General features: G+C 34.4%; 1 protein-coding gene across 2 annotated transcripts in view; it reads right to left on the reverse strand.

Annotated features, from left to right (window-relative positions):
* CDH12 (cadherin 12) overlaps window positions 1-24158 on the reverse strand; it is a 251351-nt gene that overhangs the window by 55159 nt on the left and 172034 nt on the right. For both annotated transcript variants that reach the window (XM_059416472.1, XM_059416471.1), the window contains one exon: window positions 18160-18327. In XM_059416472.1, coding sequence (XP_059272455.1) covers window positions 18160-18327 — 168 coding nt within the window. The remainder of the gene's footprint in view (window positions 1-18159; window positions 18328-24158) is intronic.

Raw genomic sequence — 24158 nt, forward strand, 5'->3', positions numbered from 1 at the left:
GTCAGTGGACATTACCTCATTGAAACATCTACATAATCTGAAAGGAGTTAAATATTTACCTAAATTTGTTTGATTCCATGTAAAAGAGAAAGTACATTTTTACAGTGGTCCAAAAATAGTTGTTCAATTAATCTGATAATTAACAGTATGCCTGCCTTCAAAGATAAATACGTCAAACCTTTCTAAAAGAACAAATTTAAAAGTTATAGAAATAAATAAATAAATAAATAAATAAATAAACCAGAACACAGGCAAATAATAATATTCTAAGTGGTAATAATAGAGTGTTACATAAATATTACAAAGGAATTTTAGTTAAAGATGTCATATTAACTGATCAAGTTAGCAACTTTTCATAGGTTAGGATTATGTTTCATTAGATTTTGTTCCCTAAACACTTCACACAGTGGCTGTCATAGAGAGATGCTCAAAGTTTGCAGGATTTACAGTAGAGTTTGGACTTGAGGCAACCAGAGCAAAGAGGAAGACTAAAATCATAGGTTACATTGTGTACACATAGTCTACAAGAAACGTAAAGAGATATCCAAGGGGAATTTGAGTTCAAATAGCCATGACTATATAAACAGAACCTAAAGTGACTTTTACGCCTACTTTCTAGAGAGCATGTTTCACAAAAGCCATATTAAATCCTGATCTGATTGAAGAACTTCTGAATACTAGCAAATATGATGGAACCTGAATTCTTTTTTAAAAAATATTTTATTATTTATTTGACAAAGAGCCAGAGAGAGAGAGAAAGCACAAGCAGGAAGAGTAGCAGAGGGAGTGGGAGAAGCAGGCTCCCCCTTGAGCAGGGAGCCCGATGCCTGGTTGGATCCCAGGACCCCAGGATCGAGACCTGAGCTGAAGACAGACTTTAACCAACAGAGCCACCCAGGTGACCCAGTGATGCCTGAATTCTTGTGTAACATGATGAGAAATTACGCAGTAGTTATTTAAGGCTGTACTAAACTTCTCAAACATATGTTATTTTTCCTTTCCTTTTTTTCTTCCCTTCTTAATGCCTATTAAGCAGAAATATCATTCATCAGAAACATGTTCACAACCTTTTCCTCTTGTCCTATGATTGCGATAAAGAACCTGAAGAAATACCAAAAGCCTTGAATCTATACTAGAATTAGTCATATTCCAATGTCATAGGACATCAATAAGTATTAAGAAAGACCTTCAATTTGTTTTCCTGATAAAATAGAGTAATAGGGAGCTATGTTGAATAATGTACTGTACATCTTTCTCTAACAGGATATTGAATTAGGAAACTTAAGATGGAAAAATTATCAAAGACAGAGTTGGCAGACAGAGATTTGAGAGAGAAGGGCAGCTGCCATATGTAGTGGATTTCAAATTTCAGATATTCCCCGCAGTGCAAGGTGGTGATGGTGGTGTGGACTGAGGTAGAGAGCATTGGATGGCATCTCAGGAAAGCATGGCCATCCAGCGGAAATGACGTGTAATATTTCTGCTTATTGGAGCACATTCAGATTACTTATTCGCTTTGCAAGTTAGCTTTTCATTTGAACAATTAAAAGCCAAATTAAAAGGGGCACCTGGGTGGCTCAGTGGGTTAAGCCTCTGCCTTCGGCTCAGGTCATGATCTCAGGGTCCGGGGATCGAGCCCCGCATCAGGCTCTGTGCTCAGTGGGAAGCCTGCTTCCCCCTCTTTCTCTGCCTACTCGTGATCTCTCTCTGTCAAATAAATAAATAAATTTTTTAAAATGCCAAATTAAAAGAATTAAAAATCAGGGGAAATAATGTAGTCTGGCAGCATCATTAAGAGATTATAGTTAGTAAAAGTTAAAAAAAAAAAAAAAAAAAGATGAGCCAGAATTGAGACCCTCCAATGTGAGAAGTTTTTTTTAAGTCTGAAAGGTAATCTGAAGGACACCAGATAATGCAGACTATAAACGAGAGTTCCCCTTTTCAGGACAACATGCTGAAATACGAATTTTGTGTTTTATAAAACAACATTTTATGAAGCCAATAACAATAAATGTGAAGATAGCAATTCCTTGTAGTGCTGTGTCAATATGAGTTAAATAACAGTTTCCGAAAAAGTGGTCAGCATAGAGTATGCCCATGAATTTTATAATTATCTAATGGCATTGGAAAACTTGGGATAAATGGAAATAGTAGCATTCTTCAAAATGACTGACTCACAAGCCTCCACTAACGTGCCCTACCAAAATTAAGATACAGTAGAAGGGAAACAGTGATTCACCACTTACATCTTTGTGGATTGAGATTTTAGTGTACATAAAACACAAATATACAGAGCACTGAATTTTCTGTTCTTTATATCACCGACGCAGATTAGAGAGGTGAAAGACACATTCATTAAGACAAGCATTTCTAAAGAAAATATGGTAGTTAGTAATAAAGTTTAGAGACTATGGAACAAGTCAGAGAAACGATGCATTAGTCATGTCATTTTTTTAGGTTCTGTCGGTTTATTTCCAGTGACTTGACATTTTATCATTTCTAGAAACTCGACAGCAATAAAGCTGGGGTCATTCAGATTAATTCAAAACTGAAGTAATCTTCAGCTGTGCCAAAGTTGGATTGCTTTTGATGTACTATGTAATTACAGTCCGATCATCTTCTGCGTGTCCTACTTTGACGCATATGAAACATCTTAATGGCACTACCTGTACAACGCAGATTAAGAAATAAAACAGGTGACAAGAAATTGTTCAGAGTCAATAAGAATATATACTTACATGCTCATCAAATATACTTGCTGTGTTTAAAAGAAAAAAAAATGTTCCCATGGAAAAGGAGAAAATGACATGCAGTGAATTCAGATGGAATTATAGAGATCCAATTCTAAAACTTCTTACAGATAAGGCTCCCTATTAATTCCAGAGATAAAACTATCTATTACTCAGTTATTGCCTAAATGGATCTCCCCTCAGGAAGTATGTTGTTTAGAAAAATATACTTTGATTATTCTTTGGTTATTAAGACACACACTGGCTTTGTGTGTGTGCTGGTGGCATTCACTGATACCTAAGGAAAAGGATATACAATGTTCTCCTTCCCTTTTTTCTTTAAAAAATTTCCAAGTACTGAAGAAAATACCAAAATGTCACTTACATAATAATGTAATTATGTCACTTACATAATAATTTATGAAAAAGAGATATATTTACTTAACAAAACATGAATTAATATGTTAAAATCTCCTCAGAAATAAAAGTTAAAGGACCCCAAAAGTATATTAAGTGAATGAATTATATAATACCATAACAACATTCAATAATAAGAATAGCAAGTGAAAAGAAAATGGAATGATCCATTACAAATTATCTTTTGAAATATACTCTATGTTTATTACAATAACTGAAGATAGTCAAAACAATATATAAGAAGTCAACGTTCAATTTCACAGAGAACTTACTATACTATATATGAAAAGTAATGAATTTGTATATTCATATACAAATACAGTATATATAATTGTATATATATTTGTATATATATGTATATTTTAAAATAGTAGAAAAACAAAAATATTGGAAAGTTTAAGTGGAAATTATTTTAAGTTGATTAAGAACAATAAACATTTTTAGGAACATGAAAACATATTATCTGAGAGCACATAAACAGATAATTCTTTGAAGTGTTACATTTATGTTTAAACTTCAGAAAATAAGGTATATTAACATTAAACTTTTGATTCAGTGACTCAATTCATTTAATTGTTCAAATAGTGATCCCACAGGTATGTGTTTGTGATTTACTATCTAATCACAAAACAGTGAAATATTTCTTTATCAATATTTTATTGCTTCAGTTTCTTAAACAAATAATAGCGCACAAAATGATTTCACCTTGTCTAAAGAAAATAAAAAAGGAAATGGAAACAAACAACATTTCTGTATGAATAAAAAGGAGCGTTATATATATTATTAGCCTGTTATAGCCTCTTACTAGCTCTGTGAGTTGAGGCAAAATATTTAATTTTTTTTCTTGATCTGTAAAATTGGAATGATGATGATGTCACTTACATAATAATTTATGAAATTCCTAAGTGGTATCTATTATACAGTTACTTTTCAATTCTATAGATAATCTCCATATCTGTATTATACTATTTTCCTGTAGGACTGGCAGTAATCAACAGGAAACTGCCTACAGAGGTATGGAAATAAAAGGAAGGGAGTTGTTAAAGAAGGTCTGAAAAGCCATTTTCATTCTAGCTGAAACATTTTTCCCATATCTTGAAAATTGAAGGATTCAAGAATAAAAATATCTTGGTGATTGAAGAACATTTTAAATGCCCTCTATTTCCTCAAAAGCCTGAAGCTGTGACTATTTTCAATATGTCCAAATTAAAGTAATAGAAATATAGTCCACAAGGAAAAACCATCCTGGTAACAAAGTTGGATTCAAACTAGATTTTAGTCAAGCATACTAAGCACACAGTGAATGGAATCTCTTGGTAATGACAGAGACATCCAGTCCTGCTCATTCTTAGGATGGGTTTTGGATGAACAAATTTCTAGAAGTGTCTAGTATTTGGAAGCAAGAGCTTTACTGTATTGGCCAAATTAATGCATCTTTTTATAAAGGTTACAATTGCCTGCCCTAGACTTTACTTAACCATATCCATGAAAATGAGAGCCATATACACAATATCCAATATATTGATGGATTTATAAATTCTATAAAATTTTATATTTTCTATATAATAATAGCAGTATTTTTTTTTCTTGCTTAGAGATATGAGAAATTGATTCCTCTAAACTGTCTAGTTTTGAGCAGCCATACACAACACAAAAATTTAGGGCTAGATACTAAATTTGAACTATCCTTTTTAAATTCCCTTTGGGTAGGAGATTCGTTGGTAAGCCTTCCAATAACTCAGATTATTGATATATGATTCACTGCAATTTTTAGTAGTTTGCTCCATGGAATGATAAAGAAAAAACAAAATACAAAACAAACTATATTTATTCCAATGTCATTTATTACCTAGTGAAGGAGGTAGGTATTAATTAAACAATAACACCAATGAAATAGAATCACCAAGTCACATGAGGCAAGTTAACCTAATTCTATGCACTTTCTATGATACTTAAGCTAAGAATCGGAGTTGAGTTAACTAGATGATGTTTGGGTGTGTGAGGTCAGCTGGTAGAAAACATTCCAAATAGTAGAAACTACATGAGAAAGCCAAAAATTATCATAATCTTCTACCTTACTATTTTGTTTGTTCAATTTATATAACATAAATTTATGAATTTAAAAATTTATGTTAAAATAAATTTATGTTAAATAAATTATGTAACATAAATATGCATTTGTATAGAGAGATAGTAGACATCAATTTTAATATGAAACACAAATAACTTTAACATTACTTAATACCACTATATTAATCTCTCCACATCCAGTCATTCATTATCATTTTAACATTGCTTTTTTTTTTTTTTTCTCATTTCAATATCATATTAACCTATGGCCTAGATATCTTACTCATGTTATCACTGCTGGCTGGTAAAACTCAAACCCTGATAATGATAATTACTCTTTTTCTCAAGAAGTGCAACTGACTGAGAAAAACCAAAGAGAAGCAGCTGGATACCTCTATAAATTTTGATTACTAATCTCAAACGCACTTGCAAGATTGGCTGTAAATTGGATACAGATTTGCAAAGGTAACTTATTATTATTTGCTATGACCTCTGTTTTAAACTAATTTATTTTCCACCAATCTCTGCTTTACCTTTTTTCTACAGATCTTCCTCACCTTACAATGAGGTTATGTCTCAATAAACCCATCATTAAGTTGAAAATATTGTAACTTGAAAATGCATATAATAAGCCTAACCTACTAAACATTGTAGTTTAGTCTCGCCTAACTCAAACATGCTCAGAACACTTATATTAGACTACATTTGGGCCACATCATCTAATAGAACACCTATTTCATAATAAAGTGTTGACCCTCTCATGTAATTCACTGAACACTGTTTTGAAGGTGAAAAACTGAATGGTTGAAAATGTATCAGTTACTTATCCTCATGATGGCAAGGCTGACTGGGAGCTGTGGCTCACTGCCTTTACTCAGCTTCACGAGAGAATATCATACCACATATAGCTTGTCTGGGAAAAGAATAAATTTCAAAATTCAAAGTACAGTTTCTACTAAATACGCATTACTCTTACCACTGTAAAATAAGTTCAACCATCGTAAGTTGATAGACCATCTCAGTTGGTAACTTTGTCTCCTATGTCACAGAAAAAAAAATAAACTCATATCACATAAGAGATAGCTCAGCTCCTCTATCAATTGGGGTTGGATAGACTTGGGGAAAATTTCTTTTTTCAATGCTCAGAGAGTAAAATTAATGAAGACATAGAGAAAAGAGCATTGTGGCTCTAGAATTAAAATCCCTTCTGCTTCTGCACCCAAGATATTACTTCCTTCAAAATCCTCTCAGATCTACTCTGTAATGATTTCGATGCCCGTCTTACACATTTTGTGTGACTGTGTGCATAAGTCTATCATTTATTTTATTTCAAGTAGTATAATTGTCCATTAACTTAATCTCTCCATTATACACAGAGCTGCTTGAGGGAAGACATTAAATTTTTAAATCTTTTTTGTACAGGCAAAAAAAAAAAAAAAAGAAATACAGCCTTTTTTGCATATACACTTCAATAAAATTAGCAATCAATGAAATATTATGCATTGAATGCTATAATTTATTGTGTCTGATATCTGTTAATAAACTAGATTTCTTATGCATAAAATGTATCATGTCCATAGTTATTGCTTATATTCTGTTTAACTCTCATAAAGAAATACTGAATTTCAGTTTCCTGCCTAAGTAAATGCTAAGACCGATAATAAGGCAAACATGAAATAGAGAAATTTATCCCATGTGAAATATATGTTGAATTTAGGATGTTTCATATTGAGGATTAAAAATGATCACCACAGTCAGAAATCTGTGTATTAAAGGGCTGAGGTAGTTGTATTTAAGTTTCTCCTTATATCTTTATTCATTCTCTTCCTGAATTTTCTTATATTCAAAATTTAAATATTTCTTTTTGAATCTTACTAATTTTATCCATACTACAGACCTCATTAATTACATCTATGTTTCTCTGAGGAGTACCTGGGCAGCTCAGTCCTTTAAGCATCTGTCTTAGGTTCAAGTCATGATCCCAGGGTCCTGGGATCAAACCCTGCCTTGGGCTCCCTGCTGAGTGGGGAGTCTGCTTCTCCGTCTTCCTCCCCCTCTGTGTGCGTAGGCTCTCTCACTAATAAATAAATCTTTCTATTATTTCACCTGGATCCCAGGATGAAAGAAAGATATTAGTGACAAAAACCTGTGAGATCTGCCTACAGTCTGCAGTTTCATTAATATCAGTGGACCTCTGTTCAGCTCATGTTTTTATAAAATACTGTCATTATGCAAGGTGTTAGCATTAGAATAATCTGAGACAAAAGGATATGAGTGATTTTTGTACTACATTTGCATCTGTTTCTGTACATATTCAGTTGTTAGAGTTTTAACACAAAAGTACATAAAAATAAAAGAATAAAAATATAAATTTAAAAAAAAAATGTTTCTCAGGGCACCTGGTGGCTCAGTGGGTTAAACCTCTGCCTTTGGCTCAAGTCATGATCTCAGGGTCCTGGGATCAAGCCCCACATCGGGCTCTCTGCTCAGCGGGGAGCCGCTTCCCCCTCTCTGTCTCTGTCTGCCTCTCTGCCTACTTGTGTCTCTCTCTCTGTCAAATAAATAAATAAAATCTTTTAAAAAAATGTTTCTCACTCCTCTCCCTTCTGTAACCCCCAGTTTGTTTCCCAGAGGGGGATGGGGAAGGGCATAACCGGGTGATGGGCATTAAGGAGGGCACGTGTTGTGATGAGCCCTGGGTGTTAAATGCAACTAATGAGTCATTGAACACTACATCAAAAACTAATGCTGTACTATATGTTGGCTAATAATTTAAAAAACTGTTTCTCTGACTCTGACTTTGATTCTCCCTATATTTCAACTGTTTCCTGTTCATCCCCACTAAATTTCAGCATATTAACAGAGAAACTATTTTCCTACTTAAATCATGTCTTCACATGCTCTTTGTCTTATTTATCTTCTGACTCCAATAGGGCACAAAGGCTTTTCCATTACTGCTCCTGAAACTTCTCTCAGTTCTGCCTCTACTTTTCTCTTCCAAACAACAGCCAGGGGTTTGCTCCATATCTAGTCTCTACTTCAGTCTTCACCAGGTTATTGAAGTCATTTTTCCAACACGTTGACCTCTGCTCTTGCCCCTCAACGGACAAGCACACACATACGCACGCATGTACATGCTCGCATGTGAGCTGTGCTGTCTCAAATTCCTCTCCTTCCAATCTGTTAAATTCCTAGGCTACATTTCTTCTCAAATGCTATGTTTTTCATAAATATTTTCCCAATAATTCCATTTAGGTATATTTACCATATTCTAATCATGTCAATAGTTAGTGATCATGTTCTTATTTGGGGTTTCATTGTGGTTTTATTTATACATTGGGGTATTTGTATTATAGAGTGCCTTGATGGCTGAAAAAAGAAAAGGTAACTCATTCAATTCTTATCTCTTAAAAATCAAGAACAAATGTGTGTGTGTGTGTTGGTGTGTATGTGTGTACTTATATATATGTATGTGTGTACTTATATATATGATTATATAAGTTATTTTGGCTATTAAAGTAATTTTCATAGGCTGTAAAAATAACAAACTTAAGCTTTTTTTTAAAAAGCTGGGGAAATGATATTAATAATCAGAGTGTATATACTATTTACTCTGGGCAAAGAGTTTTAAGGTAGAATTATCATTATAATGCATATACATCATGAATACCTTTACTATAAAATCATTTCGGAACAAGTCAGTGGATATCAGGCTAGATAAGAATCAATCTCTAGTCTTCCTAATATTTTAATAGAATAAGACTAAGACTTCACATGAAAAATAATTTCTTTTTTACTTGTCCATAAAAGAGAGTTTTAATAATTTGTTTATTAAGTAACTAGAGACTTCACATATTAGTTTAATACTACAACTGGGTTTTATCCAAGCTAGAGTAAAATGAAATCAGAATATCATATTTAAATCAAAATAGTTGGGGTGTCTGTGTGGCTCAGTAGGGTAAGCCTCTGCCTTTGGCACAGTTCATGATCTCAGGGTCCTGGGATTGAGCCCCGCATCGGGCTCTCTGCTCAGCAGGGAGCCTGCTTCTCCCTCTCTCTCTGCCTGTCTCTTCTGCCTACTTGTGATCTCTCTCTGTCAAATAGATAAATAAATTTTTAGATAAATAAATTTTTAGAAAAAATTAAAAAAAAATCAAAATAGTCATTGCAAATGTCCATGGGTAAAGATAATACTATTTTGGTGATAGAATTATTTTATATTCACTTCCTAAATATTTGTATGGAGTTAGAAATTTTTAAATTGATTTTTTTCGTGTGTATAAAAGGTATACAGTAGTCCTAAGATTTTTTTTTTTCTGGTGGTAAATTCAACTAAAAATGTAAATGTGAGTTATTTCTTGAACTATTTCTCTCTTCAATCCAAGTCTGATGGTACATTAATTGGAAATTCTGATAAAGGGGAAGCAAAAGACAGAAAGAAATGATATAAAAGGAGCCTGAGACATAATCTAGTTAGAGAGAGAGAGATACAAAGGAGAAATTGGGATAAGGTTGAAAAGAGGGAGGAAAGAAAAGGCGGGAGAGAGGAGAGGAGAAAAAAAAATACTGTTAGATACTTCAATTGTATTGTTTTACTTAATCCTCCCAGAAGTGCTGTATATTACTGTTAAGATGTCTACTTCATTTACTAGCCAAACAGATCCTCTTCTGAGAGTAAAAGAAACCACTACTTGTCATTAATTTGGGACCACAAGAGAAAACTGGAACTGTCTCAAGCAAACCAGGATCTGTGGTCCCCCTATTGATTATCTTAATTTGATGTTGTAAAAACACGAGACAGTGAGCGTTTATTTAGCTTGTTCGGGTCCCAGTGAGTTAATGGTAAAGCTGAGCTCTCCATCATCCGTACCTTTCCCAAAGCCTAAGATCTCTGTGCTCTATAAATCTTACAAACACAAAAACACTCACCGTCTTGGAGAGAATGTCTTTTCAGTTTGAATAGTGAAGCAGACGGAGTGCCCCACGTACACATTCAGAGCTCCCATTCTCACTTAAGATTCTGGTGTAGGAAGCAGTCATCTATATTTTCATAAATGTGTGTATTTATTTTATTTTTTAAACAGAGAGGTTTAATGCAGAGAATTTTTTAAAATCTTTATTTGTTTATTTATTTGAAAGAGAGAAAGAGAGATCACAAGTAGGCAGAGAGACAGGCAGAGAGAGAGGGGGAAGCAGGCTCCCCGCTGAGCATCGATCCTGTTTCGGGGCTCGATCCCAGGACCCTGAGATCATGACCTGAGCCAAAGGGAGAGGCTTAACCCACTGAGCCACCCAGGTGCTCCTAAACGTGCATGTTTAAAAATCACAGCTCTCATATGTTCCTGGATCATGTTCCACTCCATCACACATGCACCTACAAAGTTCCTGGCTTCAGCTCTTACAATCTCGTTTTCTTTCACTTTCCTTTTCTAAATGTGCATAGATAAATAACTTCTCTTCATAAGGAATAAAGAAGTTAATGTGCAGTTTAAATGCGGCTTCTGTATGGCACATGTGCAATCACTCTTAGCTGCTGCCTCACTAAAACCATGGCTACATTCTGTAAAGAGTCGTGCAGTGGTACCACCTGGAAAATAATGGAACCTGATAATGCAGTTCTAGTGGGAAAATGCAGAAAAGCAAACTGAGGACTCGCTAACTGAAGATTTAATGAGCAAGAGGTATATATATGCATTGTAGCCAGAGACCGAGAGGTTTATAATTATTTAAATCTGATAAATTCCATTGCTGGTATCTACTTACTTGCTCTGACTGACAGGAAATTTTCACAAAAGAATTTTTTTTGCCTATTTTTTGCGGGAAGGCTGAGAGGTAGAGGTGGGAAAACTTTCTCATTACCTTGCTTGTCTGTTTAGGAACCTATGAGTTTTATTACGTCCAAGGTAAAGTCTCACATTTGAACTGTGGATTATATGATGCTGAAACATTCAAGCCACCTCTCCAGGATTCTAATTGTAAAAAAAGGACTCCGGTGAGTTGGAATGTGCACAGATTAATATTAAGAAATATTTTCAGTATTTATAGGAACCATGGTCTTTAGATATTGTTATTATTGTTAATGACATTGGTAAGATTAAGCACAATATCTTTAATATTATTTCAGTTTTAGACTTTATTGAATATGATTCACAAAATAATTGAAAACTAAAAGTTAGATTTCTTAAAGACCTGTAGATGTTGTAGCTCGTAAGCTCAGTACTTTTGCAAATCAGGCAATGGGGCCATAGAGCAACCAGCCCACAATCTCGTGCCCTTTGCCACATGGGGAAAAGGACCAAGTAGGTCATCAAAAGCTTTCAGCATCACTTAAAGAAAGAGTCATGCTTTCATTAACAAAGCATAATGTGGTATTAATGTGACAATAATAGCAATGAGAAATGATTTCAAAATTGTGGTAATGGTTTTTATTTGCTTACATCTGCCGACGTGGATTATAATGAATCTACTCTCTTCTTTTTGGAGAATCTGGAGCTCACATTCACTGAGCTTGTATACAAATTAGATTCAACTCCGTGTCTGCCTCAAAGCCTCAGTCTCTGACTTCTGTAAGCTCTTTGGAAGACTTCTAAGCAAGACACATAACTTTATGATTGTTTGATTGTAAAGGAACAAAAAAAAAATAACCATTTCAAAATGGTTAAAATGAATAAATGTTAATATTCAGATTTCACTCAAATATATCTGTAGGAATGGAATTTTGCATGGACCAAAACAACTCTCATGAGATATGAAATAATTAACTCATTAGCTCTATTTAATGAATAATGAAATGCCTTCTCAACATCGCTGCTTCATCACAGTAAACCAGTGATTTTCAAATTATGCTTTGCAGACTACCTACCTCAGAATCAACCAGATTACTTATTTGAAATTCAGATTTCTGAGTCCAAGCTGTGCCACTAGAAACAGAGCTGCTATCACTGGGGCGTAAGATCCCAAAGGATTCTGTGGGCAAATGTGATGCGAGAACTATTGGGAACACTATAGTGAGTATGACTCTGGTCCTCGTTTGCGTGCCTCATCTTCAGGAAATAGTTACCTCTTTCTCGTTTTTATCCAAGCAGACAAATGACCCATTTGGGAATTAAAGTAGAAGTGTTTTTTCCACTTAGTAAAAGAGCCGGTTTCATTATGTCTTGGCTTGTTTTTCAAAAATAGAAATAGAGTCATCAAAGGTGATGACTCTTTCTATCACTTATGCCTACAATCTTTACAGGACCCAAGTAACATAAGCTCTTTGTGCAATATTTCCAATCTCTTAGATTTACAATTTCTTTCTTTATGCTTTTTAAACATTTCCCTCACAAGTGAGGAGTCACACACACACACACACACCACTAATAAATGATGAATATGGGTAATATATATAATTGCCACATACTATGCATACCACAATATGCCTCTTAAATACTGGTAAAAAAAAATCAATTGTGGAAATTGAAACATGTTCTAAAGTTGATACTAAATCAACACCAGTAGTAAATTTGAAAACCATAAACAAACATGAATTGATGTCGACTCATTAATATATTTTACTTTCTTGTTTTACTATTTAAAACGTTCACCTGTTGGAGCGTCTGGGTGGCTCAACTGATTGTGTCTGCCTTTGGCTCAGGCCCTGATCCCAGGGTCCTGGAATCAAGCCCTGTGTTGGGCTCCCTGCTCTTTAGGGAGTCTGTTTCTCCCTCTCCCTCTGTCCCTCCCCACCCACACATGCTCTCTCTCTCTGTCTGTCTCTCAAATAAATAAATAAACACTTAAAAAAAAAAAAACACATTCACCTGTTTTCAATTAAGCCTCGTTATATTTACAGTATACTATAAATATAAATTATAATTATAAATACAATATACTATAAATATAGATACCTCTATATTAAACAATATATTATTACAGTGTTAACCTTGCACACCAAACTGACACACACCACCTTCCCAAACTCAAATATTTGAACGAAGCCGAAGACATTATCCTCATCAAAGTGGTAGATTTCACTAAGACCCATTATTTTAGTCATGCTTCTTCTAGTATTTTTTTTCAGAGTACTTGTCAGCATTTTCCCTTTTCCATTCCTGCCCCTAAGACAACAGATTGGAGATAGTGCTAAAAGCAGAAATTTGGCCTTTGCTTCACCCTCAGTGATATGATTTAGGAACATGCTGGGGTGTTACCAATAATTTGCACTTGACCTGCGGGTAGGAAGCAGGCCAGGAACAGGAGTCTCCAAGGAAGGTGAGATATGAGAGTTCTATACAATTCACATCCTGACATTAACAGATGGAGATTATGAAAAAGACTGAAGTGATCCTGACCATGTTTCCAAGTTCAGACACATACTGGCCTTTTCTGCACTCAAAGGTCAGAGCATATGTTCCTTACAATGTTATTAAATGATTCTGAGACTGTATCTATCTATTGGTAGGTAGATAAAGTCATATATATGTGTATATGTGTAATTTATATATATATATGTATACATTGATGCAGCTCTATAAAAATTTATATCTACAAAATATATGCAAAGTCATGAACTTTCATACTATTTACAAGTAACACTCAGATTATATACAATTTGTATACATAAACTCAAATCATAGAACTGGTTTATCACAGTCATCCCCATGACAATCCCCTTGGAATGTAATGGTATGTTTTCTATGGCTGGATCTGAGTTAATTGTCAAAATTCAATTAGCCTACAATTCTTTATTCATGAAGACATACTATATATTTTACCAAGAAAATTTCTATATTTGAACTTATTTACCTTAGGAGCAATTCTATTTCTCTTAGTATATTGAAAAAGAAACAAAAGAAGCAAATTCTTCCTTATATTTCCTATATTTCCTTGCATTTTCTTATATTTCCTATAATTTTCATCCAATGTTGTGTATGAAGTACTTTCATTCAAGTTGTTCTCATTTTCATTACAAATATACAGAAGAAAGAGACGAAGTGGGAGATGCACGCATGAATATTTTGCCTAATGTGAATTAACCACATTACTTAATTGATTTGATCTCATAATGCATTATTTAGAACAGCTTGTTAGATGGTTTTGTCATTTAATATTCAAGTAATGGAAACCATCAGCATTTTTCTGTAGATTATTTTAACAGATGGAGATCCTCTGCAGATATCCTTGACTGTGGTAGATGGTAGCTTTATAACTATAGGGAAAAGATTTTGCAAAGAAAGCCTTTTGCCGTTATAGGACTCCAGGCACAGCTCTTTGAACATGTTGGGTATTATTTTGACTTCCCTGTGTTTGTGGACAGTTTTCTAGGTTATCTGGGTTTTCTAGGTTATGGACATTTTAGGGCAAACACAGCCATCAAAAACAAATTCCCCATCAAGAGAGAGAATGATAAAGAGAGACCTGAAGTCACCACATAAGATTAAGGCTTGGTTCTCTCACCCAGTGGCTGAATGATCAATGATCTTAGAAAAGTTTTTAACTTTTAAAAACTTTACTTCTATCATTATCATTTCTTAATAATATGATTTGCTACTTTATTTCTCAAATTGAGAAAATACTATATAGTCATTATGAAAGTAAGAGGGAGAAATGCGAATCGCTTGACATAGTACATGACACACAGCAATTCACTAGTCAATATAATTGTTACCATCATCTTATCATATTGGCAGGAAGTTCTGATGTCTCAGGAACCATCTATTTTGCAACAATAAAACAGTAAACTGTTTACACATGCATGATACGAATGCATGTGCCACTCAGTTTTCTTTTTCTTTTTTGATCTCTAACGTATTTAAGAGAAGTTAATGGATACTTAACAGTGTCACATATGCATATGTATACACACACAAAGCCAACAAAATTATGATTAGTAAATTTTAAGAAATTATTCTGTGCATTTTTAAGCAATGAGAAATTGGAGCTCATGAAATTCAACGGAAGGAAGTTTTCTGGTTTTGTTTTGTTTTTAGAATAATCACTTAATAAGCATGAAATAGAGCTAGTTGTGCAGATTCTCTTATAAGTTATTCATGTATAAAATATGTGTATATATTTTACTTTTACATTGAAAAGTATCATTTCATCTTGTAATGTTACATCACATTTGTAGTTTAATTGTATCGCATGAGAAATTTTCTTGCAGAAAGAGCATTGGCTTCTAAAGAAATGGCTTTTCTGTTTATAAATGTATGCTGTCTTTTCCTCTGAAGGATGTAATTCAAAATGACAACACACTAAAAAGGGCTTGACACAATGGCATGTGAAATTGCAAGGGGATTAATTTTTTATTTATGCAAAAATGTGAAAACCCTTTCCTTTCTCATGATTCAAAAATCTCTCTCACCTCTTACACTTTCAGACTATAGTTCAAAATACATGTAATACAAGTAGAGAATAATTTGATCATGGTAAGCTGCCCAGTATATTTCTTTTGCCCTCTCATTTCTCTGTTTATGAATGGTGACAACTCCACATACGTCAGGTGACTTTTTTGCAGGTTTCTAAAAATTAGGGTTTTAGAGTGGCAGGTAGAAGAAAAGAATAACTTTTCATTTTAATGCTATGTTAAACTAGAAGGAATTTGAACTTCAGAGCAAAAAAAAAAAAATTACTTCAGTTTGTTGATTTCAAGCAAATTATTCAACCTCTCTAAGCCTCAGTTTTCTTAATGGTAAACTGTGGAAAATAAAGAACTCAGAATGTTGTGGTAAAAGGGAATAAGACAATGATAAAGTTGCTGACAGAGCATGTAAATGTCCCAGAAATTCCACTGAGTTTATCCCCTGCATTCCTTCCTGGTGGTTCTCATTTAGTTTCCCTCACTCCTGCTATTAATCCCAAACAAGATTATTGCTGTATCTAGATTCTGCTTTCACTGGGTAAGTAAGATCTAGAAGTGATCTTTCTGTCTCAGCAGGACCTGAGCACACCATTTTGTCTTCCTAAGTATAATCTAGCCTCATTCTCATGGAGATATTTTCATTTCCCTGTACAGCAAACTATTCTGGATCTCTGCTCAATTTTTTTTTATTAAATTGATTTGTTTATTTTCAGCATAACCGTATTCATTGTTTTTGCACCACACCCAGTGCTCCATGCAATCCATGCCCTCTATAATACCCACCACCTGGTACCCCGACCTCCCACCCCCTGTCCCTTCAAAACCCTCAGATTGTTTTTCAGAGTCCATAGTCTCTCATGATTCACCTCCCCTTCCAATTTCCCCCAACTCCCTTCTCCTCTCTAACACCCCTTGTCCTCCATGCTATTTGTTATGCTCCACAAATAAGTGAAACCATATGATAATTGACTCTCTCTGCTCAATTTTACCAACCACTCTTCATCTATACCAACAGAAATTGTATTTTTCCTCTGGCTGGGTTTTATATCCCTCATCTGAAAAGCCTCACTATCATCCTTGTGACTAAGAATATTGACACCATGTAGTAATATCTCTGCTATTTCCTATACCCTAGACTAATGTATTTTATATGCGTAAAATGCAAATCAGGACCCATGTTCACAGTGACATCTTTTATATAAAAGTAGAGTAGTTTCCCAAACTATCCCCCTCCCTTGGCTATTACAGCTTGTCATATATAAGAAGTAAAAAAATAAAGAAATAAAAGACATAAAAATAAAAATAATAAGTACTTTTTGAGTTGGGAACATATTCTTTATTAATGTCAAATGTTAGAGAATCAAATGCCTGATTTCTTTTTTCCCTTTTAATATTTGCTTATCTTTTATCTGTTACCTTAATAGCTAAGTAAAGAAGTATGTCCATAAGACTCTTTGTGTTATTAAGTATAGCATATTTATATTAGCCATTTTTCACATATATTTCATTGACTAAAGTATGATGATTTCTAATTGCTCCTCATAACATTTGGCCATTAGACTTTCTGATCACTAAGTAAAATATTTCCATAAGAAAATACATGTTAATGACTTTAAGAGAAAAGGATAAAATAGCAAAATATGAAAAACCATACAGCTAAAGGAATAAAATATCCATTTAGTTAAATATTCTCAGTTTTTTATACTTTAGTAGATGAACTCAAAGTCTCCTACTGAGATCGAAAAAGGAAAATCATTTTGTTTTGGTTCTCTAAACTATTCACGCAAATGAGTATCTAGAGATTTAATCAAGCTCCTTGTGTACCCAGTGATAGAGACTTTCAGTTTCTATATTCTAAGTCCTAGGAACATTGAACTAAGCCTTGAAAATGTACCAGAAATCGAGCAGGTACTGATTGGTGTTAAATGTAATACTGCAAAAGAAAACGAGATATAACACAAGTGAGAAGTATTCATTTTCAGTAAGAAGCACAGAGTTACAGAGAAAATGTAGGTGTGAACCTTTCTATTATCATAGAAACTGTAACAATTTTCACCTATTGCACAACTAAAATAAAATAAGACTAAAGTAATGTAAATAGCATCACTGAATTATTATCTGATACTTACCTGGAAGTAAATGGAAATGATTCAACATGTACAATTGCTAAAGAAAAAGTAGAGAATTCTTATGCTAATTGCATGATAGACCAAATAATATGGTGTCATATGTGTCATAAATATGAGTATTAAATTACAATGGAATTTTCATATTTACTTTACTTTTTCAAATAAAAGTTAGAGCAAAATTCCAACTTATTGTGAATATTTTACTTGACTGCGAATCAATAATATAGGACTCATTGTTCAATTACTGACTTGTATTATTTTATATTAAAGTCATATGGAGCATGATTCTAATGGAAAATGAAACTCTTAGGTCATTCAATTTTTATCTCTTGGGTTCTGTTTCCTTCGGACCAAAAATGTCTGAAAAATTACTATAATTTCTGTAACATTCAACAAAATGTAAGAATTTTTTTTTTTTTTTTTTAAGCTGCACTCATTTAAACTCAACAGAAAAGATTTAAACTCAACATACTTTTAGGAAATCGAGGTGGATTGTCATTGACGTCCGTGAGGGTGATGTTGACGATTGTCGTTCCAGCTAACCCTCCTAGTTGTCCGCCCATGTCCTTGGCTTGGATGAGGACTTGGTATTGTTCTTTGACTTCCCTGTCCATGTTTGGCAAAGCTGTTCTAATAACACCTTAAGGGAAAAAAATAATAAGAGATAAATATCACAAACATTGTGTTTTCTGAGATCAGATAATCTGCAACAAGAAAATGATAATATCTAGATTCACTAGCAAAGACATGCTATCAAAATTGTGTATCTTTCAAAAAGTGAAACACTCAAAATGTCCAATGCTTAGGATATAATTTAAAATATTATGGTAGCAGCCATATAATGAAACGCTGTAGCATTGTGGAATATGGTCAAAAAACAATGTATCAGCTCTAAAAGACAGTCATTGTTCACTAAGTCAACCAAGTCAGACATGATTTATACAGAACAATTCTATCTTTAAAAGGGAATGGACTCCTCAAACTCAACACACACAAAACAGATAATCACGTCAAAAAACGTGCAGAAGACACAAACAGACACTTCTCCAAAGAAGACATACAAATAGCTAATAGACACATGAAAAAATATTCATCATCATTAGCCATCAGGGAGATTCAGATCAAAACTACATTGAGATACCACCTTACGCCCGTTAGAAAGGCCAAAATTAACAAGACAGTGAACAACCTGTGTTGGAGAGGGTGTGGAGAAAGCGGAACCCTTTTACACTGTTGGTGGGAATGCAATATGGTGCAGCCACTTTGGAAAATAGTGTGGGGATTCCTTAAGAAATTAAAAATAGAGCTTCCTTATCACCCTGCAATTGCACTACTGGGAATTTACCCCAACGATACTGATGTAGTGAAAAGAAGGACCATCTGTACCCCAATGTTCATAGCAGCAATGGCCACGGTTGCCAAAATGTGGAAAGAACCAAGATGCCCTTCAATGGACGAATGGATAAGGAAGATGTGGTCCATATATATAATGGAGTATTATGCCTCCATCAGAAAGGATGAATACCCAGCTTTGTAGCAACATGGACAGGACTGGAGGAGAATATGCTGAGTGAAATAAGTCAAGCAGAGTCGATTATCATATGGTTTCACTTACTTGTGGAGCATAAGGAATAACACGGAGGACATTGAGAGATGGAGAGAAGTGAGTTGGGGGAAATTGGAGGGGGAGACAAACCACGAGAGACTATGGACTCTGAGAAACAAATTGAGGGTTGTAAAAGAGAGGGGGGAGGGATGGGTGAGCCTGGTGGTGGGTATTATGGAGGGCACATATTGCATGGGGCACTGGGTGTGGTGCATAAATAATGAATGCTGGAACACTGAAAAGAAATAAAATTTTAAAAAAGGGAATGGAATTGTTAAACAATATAGAGCAAATATACATGAAAAAATCAGTGGTTACAGTGAGTGTGAAGTTTCTAAAGAATGCTATTTTCTTCTCTATTCTTTATTTTTATAAAATACATTTATTACTTTACTTTTTAAACACATAACATATCTCCTCCATGTATTTTATTTCATCTCTCAGGATACCTTTTAATTATTTTAGCCACAGAGTTTTTCACTTAGATCTCATTAAGCTTTACTACTACAGGGACCTCGTCTCTCTTGTCACCAAGTTACTCCAGCCTCTAGGGCAGTGTCTGCATTTAGAAGGAACTCAATTAGAATGTGTCAACCAACTGACTAGTTGAATGACTGACCGAATGAATGAATGAATGAGTATATGTATAATTAAGTTTAAAATCATGAATCATCCAGCATATATGCATATTGAAATATCCTACTCATTTTATGCTCTTGTGTCCAAGTATAGAACTAATTTATATTTATATTTATCCATAGTGAAATATCTAAGACCTTCTTGATTTGTTGTAAGTACAATTATGGATACATTTTGTACCAAATTCCAACCTATAGACAATAGTTTTAGGGAAAGACTGCAGAGCAGTTGTCTTAAACCCATGTACCTTAGATAGTGTCATTTTTCAAATAAAGTAGCATATATAACTAACAAATATAATATTGAACACCAACATGAAGTATAACATCCAATTCATAAACTGAATATACATCCACATTTTATCTATACTTTCCACTATTAACTTGCCAAATGCTGTTCTGTTGTTAATTTAGATTTAACTACAATCTAGGATTTCTTCTGACCCTTGGCAGGAAATGGTGGCAGAAAAGACAAGCTCCAGTTTTTTGCTACTGCTGTTTATTCATGCATTGGTACTGACACTCTATTATTTTCCTCTCTTTAGCTCAGATCCTTGATGTTTCATTTCTAAGTCTCTTAAGATTCTTCATCTCTGCCGTCTTAGTGACTTGGTCGCATGGCTTAAGGTACCTGATTTCTGCCTGCCTTAGAATGTTTATGTTTTCTAGATAAATTCCTGGGTTTAATTTATATGCATGCTTTCTTGTCCTTTTGCTGACCAGATCTTTACTCAGTTTATTTGCAATACAAAAATTATATACATGTATATATTGATACTTGTAATTATATATATTTATACATAATTTTTACTTATCCAACTCATTTCTTTTTTTTTAAGATTTTATTTATTTATTTGAAAGAGAGAGAGAGAGAATGAGAGAGAGAGAGAGCATGGGAGGAGAGAGGTCAATGGGATAAGCAAATCCCCTGCTGAACAGGGAGCCTGATAAGGGACTCGATCCCAGGACTCCAGGATCATGACCTCAGCCAAAGGCAGTCGCTTAACCAACTGAGCCACCCAGGCACCCCTACCCAATTCATTTCTAATATATAAATGTATAAATATAAAATTTATACTTTATATATCATATATATTGATATACATACATTAAGATGCTAAGATAAAGAACACGCAGGCATTACCAGACTTATTTAAGGTGAGTTTTGTTTTGTTTCAGGTAAGTTGTTATAGTTGTTATCACGATTTCCAACTGCCCTGACTTCCTGTTCCACCTTGTGTCTGATAGGTGACCTACTTGCTGCTTCTAGCCCTCCTTTAGTGTAATACTGCTTGACTGGAAAACATTTGTTAGACTTTAGAGAGAGGAAAGTGTTGCATATGCAGTTCCAATGAAAACTACTGGTGGCCATGATGTGCTTCCCCTCTCCCACCACCATTTCCATTCAAGAGCCACTACCTCAGACAAGTCAAATACGATATTTGTAGATGGTTTTTCAGAGAAGAATCTGGGATGATTTTTCAGAGTAGAACCTGGCAGACTACGAAATTCAAATGTAAGAACAGAATCTTAAAACACTGTGGTCTATTGAAAAAGCCTGGTGAAAAATAGTCTTCTTTCCAAGAAGTTACTCTTCTTATGGACCACCCACTGTTTACCAACTGCCTAATATTTAAAACCAAACAAATCAAAATGGATTGCATGATCTTGAGCAAGGAGGAATCTTGCCAAGAACGGAGTTTAAAAACTCTAAGAGTAGAATGTAACAAGCAGAAAGAAATGTTACATTCTGCTATTTTGGGTCTTAGGTTTAAGTTCATGTGCTCATCTCTATTTCTTAGTATTTGTATATAAAGATACAGAAACAGCCTCATATGATAATAGCTGAAGCCTAAAATATGCATTTTGCAGGACAGTCCAAATACTCCACAGTGGTAATACCACAAAATTTAATTAATTAGCTATAATTCTGAAGTAAATCTTATTTAATAGAACAAAAGAGTGGGTAGGCAAGTGTATAATGAATCCTGGTATGATTTGAATGTCTTGTACCTAATGAACCTTACAGCATACATAACTGAGATCTAGAGTAAATACAGGAAAAAGAAAAATAGCGGAATTTTATTTCTGCCAGAATGAATGGAAATATATGGTTGAGAGAGTTATAAACTTAAAATAATACATCAAAGGACACTAGTCTGCCAAGGGATATATTCTGTCTTTGCAATGACCCTTATGTTGTATCAAGCCTCCTAGTCTTGGTGGATCTCAGCTTATTTTGCAAATATGGGTTAAATACTCTGATAACATTTTTTAAGATGAGAATAACACAATATTCTCTATGGAAAATCATAAAATATTACATGTGTTAATTCATCATATGGTTTTATATGAGTTATTTCTTGAGTTAAGGATTGAACTACAGGACTGAGACATGGAACACTAGATTCAGTCAGCATTCGTCCTAAAATATAGTTTCATTCAGACACTGTTATCATATATGATGGTATAATGGTGAACACTCTTCCATCTGCCACTTTATACATTTACTTACACTTTACACACTTATTCACTCTATACACTTTTGTAGACTTCTCTCTGCTCTCTGTCAGTTTTAATAGACCAACTGGCAGGACACTGAATGGTATAAGGAGAATGAGGTGCGGTTTTCTTTGCATGGATACCCCCGCATCCCACAGTCTCCTGCTTTGGCCCTCCCCACACAGTTGCATGGGTCTCCAGGACGCTATCATTCTTTCAGTTTTGGAGTGGTGACCACAGACACCTGTTATATTTTCTCCACATTCTGCCCCATCCTGCATGATTTCCCTTCAGTCTGCTTGCACTTCAAAATGTAGTCTTGTGTTAAACTAATCTCAAATTACTCAACTAGGTGTCTTGCTTCCATCTAGATAATCATTGATACAGTCTCCCTACAAGGCACTTTCATGGAATGTCTATTAAGGGGCATGTGTTTGTGGGAGTGTTGAGGAGACCATAAAGAAACACTTAAATAATTAACCTAATTTCAGATGGTGATTAGTGTAATGAGGAAAATGAAATCAAGTGTCTTGGACAGTGATGTCGGAAAAGTCATCTCTGAGGAAAGCCTTTAGAGTCACAGTCTCTGAGAAGCGGAGGAGATAGGCTTGGAAAGAATAGAAGAAGGAACATCCCAGAGAGGGAAGCAGGAGAATACTCTGTAGGAGCAGGAATGGTCCCTTCAAAGCATACCAGAAGAGCCCATGTGGCTGCAGCTTACTGCTATGGGGAAGGATGGGTAAAATAAGACCAAAGAGATGGGAAATAAGAAGAAACCACAGTGATTCCAAAGACAAATAAACCCTCTGGGAATCATCTTGAAAATCAAAAAGTGAAATCCAACTAAAGTGTTTCTGCACAGCAAAAGAAACAATCAACAAAATGAAAAGACAGTCTATGGAATGAGAGAAAACATTTGCAAACCACATATCTGCTAAGGGGTTAATAGCCAAAATGTGAAAGAACTCATACAACTCAGTAACAAAAAAAGGAACAATCTGATATGAAAATAGGCAGAGGAACTAAACAGACATTTTTTTCCCAAAATACATTATACAAATAGCCAACACATACAAGAAAAAGTACTCAACATCAATAATCATCAGAAAAATGAAAATCAAAGGATTATCACCTCGCACTTGTTAGAATGATTATCAACAAAAAAGACAAGAAATAGCAAATGTTGGCAAATATGGAGGAAAGGAAACACTTGTGCAGTGTTGGTAGGGATGAAAATTAGTGCATCCACCATGGAAAATTCTGTACAGGTTCCTCAAAAAATTAAAAAAAATAGAATTACCATATTTTTCATTGATTTCACTTTTTTGCATATATCCAGGGGTAATGAAAACAGGATCTCAAAGAAGTATCTGCACCTTCATGGTCATTGTTGGATTATTCACAAAAAGCCAAGATACAGAAACAACCTAAATGTTCATCAATAGATGACTGGGTACAGAAGATATGATACACACACACACACACACACACACACACATCCATTTGCACACATCCATTTCCCATCCATTTGCAATAGCATGGATGGACCTTGAGGGTATTATGCTAAGTGAAATAAGAGAGAGAAAATGAATATTCTATAATATTATTTATATGTAGACTCTAAAACAGCTGAACTCAGTGAAACAGAATAAAATGGTGGTTACCAGGAGCTGTGGAGTAGGCGAAATGGGAGTTGGTCAAAGACACAAACTTGGAGTTATGGGA

The sequence above is a fragment of the Mustela nigripes genome, chromosome 12 (assembly GCF_022355385.1).
Source record: "Mustela nigripes isolate SB6536 chromosome 12, MUSNIG.SB6536, whole genome shotgun sequence".
In the NCBI taxonomy this organism is placed as follows: domain Eukaryota; kingdom Metazoa; phylum Chordata; class Mammalia; order Carnivora; family Mustelidae; genus Mustela; species Mustela nigripes.